Raw genomic sequence first — 12185 nt, 5'->3', positions numbered from 1 at the left:
CTGGTTTAATGGGCATAACAAGTGCTCATTTCATACAGAAAGTGGAAGTTTTTAAAGTTTAAGCCACAGCATAATTTGATAAAGGAGGAAATGAGAAGGCACTGAACTCAAAACGGCCAACAATAAAACATCTTATTGCTCTTGCTGCTAAAGGGTAGCAGATCTGAAGGCTGTAGCACTGGATCAGCATTAAAAGGAAAGGGTACAGGTGCAGAAAGGCACATCTATTGGGACTGGACGCGAAGCACAGTTTAGACAAAGAGGGTACGAGGTAGCTCATCTTGGGCAAACTACAGCGTTGACCACTGTGTATCCTTAAACAAGAAAGCTAGGAAGGGGTTTTAAAACTAAAATGAATTTATATGCTCTATATTAATTAGGGTCATTCATGCTAAGTTCTGTAAAAGGTAAACCTCAAAATATCAGTTCACACTGAAACATTTATTTCTCATTCACAAAACATTTTTGCTCCAATAATCTTGATTGGTGGGTAGCTTTCCTCCAAAGTGGACCTGACCTTCTACCCTGGAAGATATTGGAAATCTCTACTCCCATCCACTGGAAAAGGAAAGAGAAAGTGGGGAATCCATACTTGCTTTTTTTTAACCAAAGAATTTTATTTTATTTTTTCCTCTTCCTTTTTATTTTATTTTTTGTTAACACTTGTTTGCGGTACAATAATGATTATATTCCTCATGGGGAGTGGGTACATGTACATAATGCATACTTGCCAAGTGAAAGCTAAAATCTAGAAGTAAAATGTATCACAACCACACCTACCAATGGTGTGTTCACATATGGGTATGAAGGTTGAACTTGAAAAATGTAGTTTTTGCTTGGGCAGCAAGTTTGCGATATAACCTCACTCTAGAAGGGAGGCATGAATTATTTAGTGGTCACGTGACCATTTCTGTCACACCTTGTGACTACAGCCCTGGTACTGAGAAATTTGATCCTGTGACCATCATCATCTTTGGGCTGTTTTTTCCTTATCACTAAAAGTAATGTCGCAGCAATGTATTGCCTGCGAGTCCCTATGACCTGCAAAATTGCAAAGTTCTCTTTGTTTCAGTGTCTCAGTGGATCAATAATTATGTCCAATAACAGTCAGATTTTTCAGAAGCCAACAAAAATACACTCAAGGGGAGATCAAAGGAATTTACCAAAAGGACTGCTTCTAGAGCTTTGGAGAAGATCGAAAGAAACAAAGTGAAATGTGTGCTGAGAAACTGTTACCTGCCTCGGGATTAAAGGACTAAGTGGAGTGTATTTATTAGAACTTCGTGAACTGAGCCCACAGGCGAAGATGTAGAATATTCAGCCTTTGCCAAGCACGACAGGGAGAGAAATACCCTACTTCTGCTTATTGCCAGTGTCTGCCAATGCTTGGGTTTGCTGGAAGCCAAAAGCCAGGTTTGCTCGGATAATGTGCTCAGTTGAGTTCAGCCACCTATGAGAAGGGCTACAGGAGAAAATGAAAAGTGTCCAGCACATTCCCCAAAGATTTCGTATTCCTGTGCCCTGAGAATGTCATGTTAAAAATAAGATCTCTGTGTAGCTTTTAAAAGGAGCGAAGTTTATGTTGAGGAGAAAAAGAAGAAGAAGAAACCATAATGACAACTGTGTAATGAGACTAATGTCGGGAACAAAAGTTCAATTAGCCACTATTCATTGTTAGTTGTAACACTAAAAGTAAGGCTCAGAGAGATCTGAGTCTCCCAAGTACAGTTTATTCACTGATTGATTGTCTTTTGTAGGGGAATTGGTTTTTCTCAGTGAAGGTCTAACATATTCCGCACAATACTTTTGATCTTTTAAATCACACTACCTGGTATGTATTATTCATTGTATCATGATTACTATTTCAAGGAGTTTTCACACAAGTTATTTTGGTTTTCACAACAGCTCTTTGAAACGGGTACTACTAGTAACATAATGTAACAATTCAAATCAAGGCATAGAGAACTCAAATTTTGCTGAAGTTCATTTACTAGGTTTCACATTTAATATTTGAAACTAAGTCATCTGATCACAGTCTTTTTTGCTATTAACATCTGCATTATTCTGATTCTATATATGTTTTAGATAGAAGTAACAGAAAAAAAAGAATTTTTGTAAACAAAGTTTAATTGGTTTATATATTTTATTTGTGTTTCATCCATGAACTGTTATATTATTCTTCTAAATTTGTTGGGGCCATAGTGCTATATAAATATATCATTTTCTGTTCTGGAGAGAAGAAACAGAGATGTGGTTGATCTGGGGCAGTTTTCTGAATTCTGAGTTCCTCATACTTAGCTTATCTAAATAAAAAATTAAAGGTAATATGTGCAATTCCCTGGGTTCAATACCCAGCAAAGAAAGAAAAAGAGAGAGAGAGACAGAGAGAGAAAGTTTTTAAATCTTCAGCTTCCCAAACTTTTGTTTATTGTTCAAACTTCATGTTTATTGAAAGTTTAAAGATGGTAAAGTTCAACTATGCTCAGTGTTAGTGCAGAAAAGTAACATATATTTACCAAGTACTTACTCTAAGCTTGATATTCTGATCACTACTTTGTAGTATTATAATATACCATCACAGTTATCCTTCCAGTAAAGTAATAATATTAATACCACTTTATTTATTTTTAATACCATTTTAGAGATAAGGAAACTTGTGCATTAAAGCAGCCTAATTAGTGGCCCCAAAACCACACAGGGAGTAAGTTCTAAAGTAATGTTTCTTGAAATATATGAAAGTCTACTTTTGTAAGAAGCAGATAGATGTTTGTTAAAAACATGGGTCTCCATGTCTCATCTTTCTGACTAGACCATTAATATTTGAGTTTGTAAATCATCAAGTTTAGAAAACACCTCAGTTGAAATGATTGAGAGTCAGAGTCATCACCTGTGCCCCCACCAGTTAAAGAAGGGAAACTGCAGGGCAGGGAGTGGGAGGAGATGCATTTATCCTGTTATCCTGTGACAGCTGACTCTCCATGTATTTCATAAATATTTCCTCGGTTATTCAGCAAAAGCCAAACATAGAAGTGCAAGGAAAAGAGCTAGATAAAACATTTACTTGTTCTTCTGCCTCCTGGCTTCTTGTTAAGAAGCATTTATTCATTTCACAAACTCCATGAAGTTTCTTGCAAACTTTATTTTCCTTCTTTTACACAGAAAATTCCTCCTGTTGAGTCAGATCAGAGCTGGATGTGGAATAGTAACTCCACTTGTGTTTTACTGATTTAAGATACATGTAATGAACTGTCTCACACAATTAATAGCACTTTTTGCCCCCTGAGGATCAGAAACTGTGCTTGGTGCTAATACTAGAATGGAGAATAGAGAAGTCATGGTGTCGGTCTGCATGGAGTTTCTGATATAGTTAAGTCCCATTTTAAATAGAAAGAATGGAAGTTACAGAGGCTACATGACTGGTACCCAGTTGTGCCAGTTAATTCAACCATACTATTTCAATCATTCTTCATATTCCAAATTTAGTATCATTTCTACTTTATGATCTCTTTCTAACTTGGATATTCTGTACAGCTTAAATCACTTCAGCCTGATCTTTTGTTGTGCTAAGTTTAATTTTATATGCATATATCTGGAGATACAAGAAATTATAATATGTTCAAATATGGTAATTAGGAATGAAAGGCAAGAAGGAAGAAAATGGAAAATAGAACAATTGAAAAGCAAACAACTCATACATTGCCTTCTAAGTGTGCAAAGAAGGGGCCAAGTAAGTGGTAATGGAAGCAAAGACAACATAAAAAATGACTCCAAGGGAATTATGTGGCTTAGGATTCCTTCATCCAGGTTTTATTAAACAAACACTTGTCGTATGTCCATCTTTTCCTCATTAAAGTAGTTGGTCCACTTTCGTCATGCCAGCTTTCCTCTCACACATTAGATAATGTCTGTTCTTACAGAAGGTAGGGTGGATTTCCCCTTTATGAAAGTAAGCACAATCCATATTTTCTCCTCCATCTTCTAAAACCTCAAGCCTGTGAATAAAAAAGGTAGAGTACCTTCCTTTGAAAAAGGAATAAACGACAGTGGAACTGTGAGTGAAGAGGTATAAAGTAGGCACACTTGAAAAGCCCTGTTATAATTTAATCAAGTTCCATAACACAAATCAAGTAGCAAGGGAAGGCGAGGTACACTGAAAGTCCAGAGGAAGAGATGCACACAGCTGTGGCACGATGACAAAGGCTGTCTACAAGGTCAGGCTGCCGCTCGCACATGAAGGAAGAGTGGGGTTCAGATAGAAGAGGAGGGATTCTTGGAGGAAAGCAGTTGCACAATATAGGCATCAGCTCAGGGAAAACACAGCTCATTAAATACTTTTAAACTGAGAATTCACACTATTGGGTGGTTGATCTAAAACAGTGGCTGCAATGCAATTGCTCTTTCACTTGTCTGTGTCACTTACTAGACTCCCTTTGATGAGACTGTACTTTGGTTTATTTGCCAGATATTTAAGGAATACCAACTACACTCCAGAATTGTTCAATGTGCTGATAATAGGGCAGTAAAGAAAGACAAAGTCCCATTCTGGAAGGCTGAGATACGAGGATTGCAAGTTTGAGCTCTGCCTGGGGAACTTAGTGACTGAGCAAGACTCTGCCTCAAAATAAATGAAATTAACAAAATAATTTGTGCAAAGGCCCTGCTTTCAATTCCCAGTACAGCAATAAATCAAGGGGGGATGGATAAAGAAAAAGGAAGATGTGGGGAGGGGAGAGGAACTGAATGTTGGGGAATTTAATGATACAATGGGGGTGCATTAGTAAGTAGCCAGTCAATAAATAGGCAAGAAGAACTCAGAGTGATAAGAATTATGTAGAGATGAAACAGTGTTGGATGATAGGCCAGCCAATAAAGAGGTGGGTTGAAGGGAAGGTAACTGAGTTTGGGTAATTAGAGTTGAAGAAGCAATGTTTACACAGAGACTTAGCTCACAGGGGAAATCAGTCCTGGAGTTGTGGAAGCAGAGCACAGAGGAGGAGAACAGCAAGTACAAGAGCCTGAACAAAAGAAAAAGGTTTGATTTGGTGAAGGAAGAGAGAGGGAACACCACCACTTTACATGCCATGTTCAGCAAGAGGCAGGAATGATAGAACATAAAGTCCAAGTCTGGCGAGGGGCTTGCTTATACTGACCGTATCCTGGGCTCCAACCTAAAGTAAGTAATAAATATTTGTTGACTACAACTAATAATTTACATAATGCTAAGATTGTACAAGCTTAGGTATGAGTTTAAATTTTAATGAGAGGCTGCAATTTTGATGAGGGGAGCAACAGATGTTGAGCTTAGAGATTGTAAAGCATTTTCAAGACTTGACTGCTAATCCACTGGGGCCATTAACTTGCACTGTCTGCAAAAGAAGGGAGTCTCAATCCATAAATACTAGAAATGCCGCGTGACCTGCAAAGTACTGGATTCTTGGACAAAGAATAAAGCATAGGAAAAGTGCAAAGAACTCTTAAGATGCTAACTTTCAACTATATAATAATGAGGGTGACAATCTTGTTCTAAAAATATGAGAGAAGAGTCAGATCAAGTTGAGAATAAACATGTACACACATGCACACATAAGCAGGGACACAAAATGTTCTAAAGGTAAAGCCGAACATAGAAATGAATGAAGAAAAGAGAATAAATCATAGACGAGGTAAAGAGAATGAAGGAGAAAGAAACAGAAACATCTTATCAGTGTCCTCTGGTTTGGAGTAAGCTGTAAATTACTTTGCTGTTGTTTACAAAACCCATAGTAGAAGAGAGACAAATGTGCCACCTTTCAAGTGACTTGTACTCGAGAAAGGAGGGCCTCAGACCTCTAGTGCTGCCTTCTATTCTGAGTGTCGGGTGACTCACATGTTTTTGGAGAGAACTGAACCATCGTCCCACATCCAGACCTTCTCAGCATTCTGGCGGGATAATCCAACCCAGCGAATGAGAACAGTCCTGTCTTTAATATAATCCTGTTGCAAACACAAACACATTTCATGGTCAAAATGCCTTCACAGCTTTTGGTAATGACAAAGGCAAAGACCTAAATAAGATACTGCACAAATATTAGATTATATTCTATGTAGATATTAATGGATTATACTTGACATTTAGAACTGTATCAATTTGAGTTGTTTTAGAGTACAAATACCTTTCTGGACTCATTTTTTTATAGTTAGACATTATTACTATGGTACAATATTCTAAATGTATTTGTTTTGTTCATTTTCTGTTTCTCCAACTAAAATATATGCCTTTGGGGATTAGGGATTATTGTTTTACCAAATATATATGCCTATGTCCTGGAATAGGTACCATATAATTGTTAAATTAACAGACAAATAGGCAATCAGTTAACCGATTGGTGACTAAATTAAAACGAAGCTTAATGTCTCATGGAATCCTTTCTTAGACAATAAAAAAATGACTCCTTGAAAGACATAAGAAGCTCAGAATGACAATACACAGGAGATAATATGTGAAAGTCACATTTGGCTGCTTGCTTCTTAAGGTCTGAAGTATTGCTCACCTTGCTGTTAAACCTTGAGTTTTCCTTTAAAATATGTCCATATTATATAATTTGCTATAGGATATGACAGGTAAATTCCACCTGAAATTTCACAATTCTTTATAATATATATATATATATAATTCTTCTCTCTCTTAATTATAAATCTTCAACTCGCCATGAGGCTAGAGTAATAAAATTCAGGATATGCTTTCATATTCCCCGTGGATCTTTGTCATGGAGTTGAGATTCTAGGGCCTTCTCCCATGCTGCCTCAGTGGGGAGAACAGCTCCTTCATCTAAGTGACTCCTCCATGAGTCTGGGAGGTGTACGCAGCCGGCCAGGATCCCAGGGAATGTGGAGTGGCATGGCATACGTCCCTGTCAGCTCCCAGGAAGGTACAAGCCAATTTCATTGATTAACTGTGGCAATTCTGTGGAATAACCTGGATTAGTATTTGAGTTCTTTGATTTTTTTCTGAGGTTGTGAGTTTCTTAGATTAGCACAGACTAGAAGATGGAAGGACAAAATGGAAAAAACATCAAATGTTACATTTAAGATTTTTTTGTCTGTATTCCTCCAGAATATCTGACGGCAGCCTCTCCTCACCAGAGTGCCCTTGCTGGCAGTCTTCACCAGAGTCGCATTCCGGTTGGAGCAATAGCTCTTACTCTCTTCCCAGGTCAAATTGTGCCTGAAGAATCCATAGCAACTATCTCCGTGGTATCTCCAGTTTGTCTCACAGGGGCTGCATTTGTGATCTGAAGAAGAAACCAAGTATGGGGACCTCTTCCTGCTGAAGCTGGCTCACTTTTCTAACCCTCCCCCAGGTTTCCTGACAATCTCAGGATTCTCTTCACTGTCCATCACAGAAATTACTCCTGGAGTTGGGGCGATGGGGAGGTTACCAAACCGCACCTACCTGCACTGCGCTTTTGGTTTTCTTCTAGTTGTTGTATTATATGTTGGCAGAAATTCTTCGCTAAGTTTTGCACAGTTCCTGAGAGATTTTCCTTCTCAGCTTGAAAGTTGTTTTGCTGTGTGACAGCTAGATGTAGAAATTAGATAAATTACACGTTATAATACTGATTATAAAGGTGATTCTAAGAGTTTTCAATGAATTTTCACTTCAACAGGCTGACCAATCTGGAAGGAGTTTACTAGAGACACAGCAGTAAATGAACCAGAAATGGATGAGGGGAAAGAGGACCGCAGAAAAAAAAAAGAAATGTGCAAGACACTTTAGTGATATCCAAAAGAACAAGTAGGTTATTGAAAGGAGGCGATCAGAAATATGAAACTCTCAAGAGCAAATAACATGCTTGAACCAGTTGTTTTAACATTTCCTTAAGTACATGTTTGTAAGCAGACTTTTTAGAGGCAAGGGAGTGACCTCGGTTATTTTATGTTCTTCGTGTAATGCCAAACTATTAATTCATTTAAGAAAACATAATAAATTTTTATTATGTTTAAAATACTGTGACAGCTCCATAAATAAAGCAGGATGAATCAAAACTTCTAAACTAACCTATAAAACTAAACATACAACAAACTACAATGCGACATTGTAAGGCACTAGGAGTTACAGGAAGTGAAAAACTATTTCAATAAACAAAATGGGAAGGAGGATATTTTAAGTAAAGGGAATATATAGATCCAGCAAAATTCAAACACAGAGATGGAAGATTTACTCATGAAATTGAGAAAATATTGGTTGGCTGAGTCTCAAAGTGAGCAAGACAGAATGTAAGTGATAAATGTTCAAAATATAGTTTAGATCTGTGCTGAAGGCAATCTTAAAGGCCAGCTTTAAATTTGGAAAATAATTGTAATTAATGAAAATATTTAAAGTGATTTTAATGAGAGAGAAAGTTTAGAGTTGTCCTTTATTAAGACTACATTGATAGCTATGGCTAGGATGATTCCAACACTGGCAAATAGAGAAAGAGTAAAAACTAAGAAGGTTACCAGGATACACCTCGACCCTTAGGTAGCACCTTCCTTGATCAAATATTTGGCAAAAAATCAATACTTACACATAATCCCCAGGGCCACCAGTGCAACAACCATCCCCGTGGACAAGATGAGCAGAATTAAAGCCATCACACGCCACCAAGAAGAAGAGGCAGGGTCAACTGTAGGCGTACAATAGAGAGTTAAGGAGCAGACATCTGTGCCATCCCTGCCCTGTCTTCTCCGGACCTCGCAACTATCCTAAATAACATTACTGGCAGCTCTTACCTGCGCTCTCTTTCTGATCAACAAAAAGCATAACCCACTCCTACACCTCTTCCTGTCTCCACTCCCACTCTCTTTCTAAGCCAAAGTACAGGATTTATATGTTAAGGTCTCATGTGTTTGTCTTTTTGTGTGTTCGTCCACCCACATAAATAATTGCTTTTGTAAGCAACAACTATACCCATTTACTGACATTTACAAAATGAAATTTTCAAACATTCCCTTCCCTTCTTTTCTTGGCCTCTGTTATCTTCATCATTAAATTCTAGAAGTCCTAGTAAAGTCCTCTGCTTGTATCTTTGCTGTTTATATTCTAAACATATCCTTCTGAGCCTACATAGATGCTATGCAAATGCTTCACAGAAAGATCATCATTTAGTCAAATAAATAAATAACATTAAACGTTATCACTATTAGAGAAAAATAAAACAGGATTGGCCCATTACACTAATTAATTTCTAAATTTCTGGTGTAGGGCATTCTTACCTGAGGAAGGAGCTGGGCTTTTATGTTTGATATTCAGGGTGATGTATCCATCCTCATCCTGCATGTCTTCCCTCAGATGGCGAGTGAGCTCAGGGTTCAATGATTCTGTGAAATGCAGTGTCTGTCTACTCGTATAATTTCAGTGTCTGCCAGTGTCTGATCCTCCTCTCCCTGGTAGACTAGAACCATGTGAGCCAGGACACATATTCTTTCTGTTTGTTTTTTGTTTTCCAGGAAGCCTTTTCATGGCTGTTCAGAGATACATAGCCCTTGAGCACAAAAATGCAAAAATAATAATAACTTGTGGTAAGGGGGTAGATAGGGTATTTGTTTCCTGTCTCCTTATCTTTGACTCTAAGATCATGTGCATCCTTTCAAGGAGCAAAAGTTCATGCTTCATCTTAACCCCAGGGAAGCTTAAGTCATAGCTCTTAATTTCTCTGTTTTTTTTTCTCTTCTCATTGTGATTCATCATTGCTCTTTGAATCTTTGATAGTCCAGCTGCAGCCACAGGTACAGGGTCTTACATAAAAATATGTACATTACAACCCCTCATTATGATGTATTTCTATGAGAAATATGCAGTATGAGTATAAAGAATTACAGGGTCGAAAAAGCTTTTGCTGGCAGTTCGTCTTCAGTCAGCTCTCCCCTTCTTCACATGCTAGGAATATAAGCTGATCTACTCAGCAAAAAGTAACTGGGGACGTGCAAGGGAGATAAGATCTAACAAAATTTTCTTCTTCCTTTTTCCATTAAGCTTATTGGTACATTTTGGGTGTACATTATGATCACATTCAACATTGGGAATTTGTATCTGTACACAATACATCTTGGCTCTTGTTTTTACCCCATTGCCTTTCTCTCCCTTTGCCCCCTCCTCCCCTCCCTATTTACAAAAAGATTTGTTTCCATTTTTTCCTTCTTTCTTGTATTTTTTCCTTTCCCTCCCCTCACCCCCCATTCACTTCCCCTCCCCCATTGGTCCTTTTCTTTCTATTTTACATTATCTATTATACATTTTGGTTCTCATATACACTTTTAGTTTCTCACACCAGAGAATCTCTTTGGTACTCACACATGTGTGTCCCATTTATCTCACTTTAGAGTACGGCCTCAAGGGCCATCCGTTTAGCTATGAATGTCTCTAGTTTATCATTCTTTGTGGCTGGGTAATACTCCATTTTATTTTATTTTTTTTTTAAAACATATCTTGTTTATCCAGTCACCACTTGATAGGCAATTGGGCTGTTTTCAAGATGTAGGCATTACAAACTGTGCCACTATAAACATGGGTGAGCATGTATTGCTCTTTTAATTCTTTTGGGAAGATATCCAGAGAGGGAATAACTGCATCAAATGGGACTTCTAATCCTACTTCTCTGAGGAACATCCAGACTGATTTCCACAGTGATTTCACCAGTCCACAGTGATCCCATCAGCAGTGGAAAACAGTTCATTTCTCCCCACAGCCCTGCCAGCATTTGTTATTGGCTGATTTCTTGACAGCAGCCATTCTTTCTGGAGTGAGGTGGAATCTCAGTATTGTTTTCATTTGCATCCCTCGAATAATCACTGATGTTGACATTTTATGAAATGTTTATTTGCAGTTTATACTTCTTTGTCAGATAAATGTCTGTTCATTTCAAATTCCCACTTTTGGATTGGATTTTTAAATTTGTGAGGTCTGATATTTTAAGTTCTTTATATATTCTAGATAATAGACTTCTGTCTGAGGCACAGCTGGTAAAAATTTTTTCCCATATTGTGGGTTGTCTGTCTGCTCTGTTGGTGGTTTCTCTTACTGTGCAGAAGCTTTTTAATCACATGAGATTCAAGTTCTTGATTCTTTGTGATAGTTTCTGTGCAAATGAGATTTTGTTCATAAAGTATTTTCCCATATGAATGTTACCAAGAGTTCTACCTTCCCTGTCTTCCAGCAGGTTTAGTGTTTATGTTTTTATATTGATATATTTAATCTATTTAGATTTTAGTTTAATGCATGGTGAGAAATATGAGTCTAGTTTTAGTCTTTGGCATGTTGAACCCAATTCTTCCAGAGCCCTTTATTAAAGAGGCTATCTTTCCTGTAGTGAGAGTGTTTGGCTCCTTTTTCAAAGATGGACGAGTATGTCTAGAGTTGTTTCTGCATCTTCTAATCTGTTCCATTGATCCTCAAGTCTGTTTCTTTGACAGTACCATGCTGCTTTTGTAATAGAAGCTTTGTAGTCTAGTTTCAAGTTGGGGATTGTGATACCCTCTGCCTTGTCTTTATTGGCTAGAATTGCTTTGCTATTCTAGTTCTCTTCTGGTTCCAAATGAATGTTTGGGTTGTTTTCTATAGTTCTGTGAAATATGCTATTGGAATTTTAATTGAGGCTGCATTAAATCTATATAGCCGTTTCAGAAGTATGGCCATTTTCACTATATTGGTTCTTCCTACCAAAGAACAAAAGATATCTTTCCATTTTCTGATATCCTTTTTGATCTCTTTTTTCAGAGTACTGTCGTTTTCAGAGTAGAGATCTATTACTTCCTTCATTAGATTGATTTCTAGGTATGTCAATTTTTTGGATGCTATTATGAAAAGAGTTGTTTCTCCATTTCCTCTCTCAGTGGGTGTTTTGGTTATGTAAAGGAAGGCTACTGATTTTTGTGTGTTGACCTTGTATCCAGCTACTCTACTGAATTTGGTTGTTACATGTAGAAGACTTTCGATGGAGCTCTTGGGGGTCTTCTATATAGAGTATCATATCATCTGCATATAATGACAATTTAACTGCTTCATTTCCTATCTTCATTCTTTTGATTTCTTTTTCTTGTCTAATTGCTGTGGCTAATGTTTCCAGAACTATATTGAACAGGAATGGTGATAGTGGACATCCTTGCCTTGTTCTTGATTGTACTGTGAAAGATTTTAGCTTTTGACCATTTAGTATGATGTTGGCTGT

The 12185-nt window shown here is 37.5% G+C and overlaps 1 protein-coding gene across 1 annotated transcript; it reads right to left on the bottom strand.

Moving 5' to 3' along the window:
- Positions 1 to 3468: 3468 nt before the first annotated feature.
- On the bottom strand, positions 3469 to 9509 carry Clec1b (C-type lectin domain family 1 member B). The gene is made up of 6 exons (XM_010643561.2): positions 9235 to 9509; positions 8547 to 8645; positions 7433 to 7558; positions 7120 to 7271; positions 5867 to 5973; positions 3469 to 3992 (listed from the first exon to the last, which is right to left on the bottom strand). Exons 1-6 carry the CDS (start codon positions 9296 to 9298, stop codon positions 3848 to 3850), a joined length of 693 nt encoding a protein of 230 aa, XP_010641863.1. The 5' UTR covers positions 9299 to 9509; the 3' UTR covers positions 3469 to 3847.
- Positions 9510 to 12185: the final 2676 nt, after the last annotated feature.

Source organism: Fukomys damarensis, unplaced genomic scaffold (assembly GCF_012274545.1).
Source record: "Fukomys damarensis isolate Sample0158 unplaced genomic scaffold, DMR_v1.0_HiC HiC_scaffold_19, whole genome shotgun sequence".
Classification (NCBI taxonomy): Eukaryota; Metazoa; Chordata; class Mammalia; order Rodentia; family Bathyergidae; genus Fukomys; species Fukomys damarensis.
Note: the sequence above shows the minus strand (reverse complement) of the source record. Positions and strands in the feature narration are given on the sequence as shown.

Coding starts and splice junctions, on each gene's coding strand:
- Clec1b (XM_010643561.2), bottom strand. CDS start 9,298: ATGCAGGATGAGGATGGATACATCACCCTGAATATCAAACATAAAAGC. Junction 7,559..8,546: donor GGTGGCCCTGGGGATTATGT/GTAAGTATTGAT, acceptor TTCTACATCTAG/CTGTCACACAGCAAAACAAC. Junction 7,272..7,432: donor AAACCAAAAGCGCAGTGCAG/GTAGGTGCGGTT, acceptor TTTCTTCTTCAG/ATCACAAATGCAGCCCCTGT.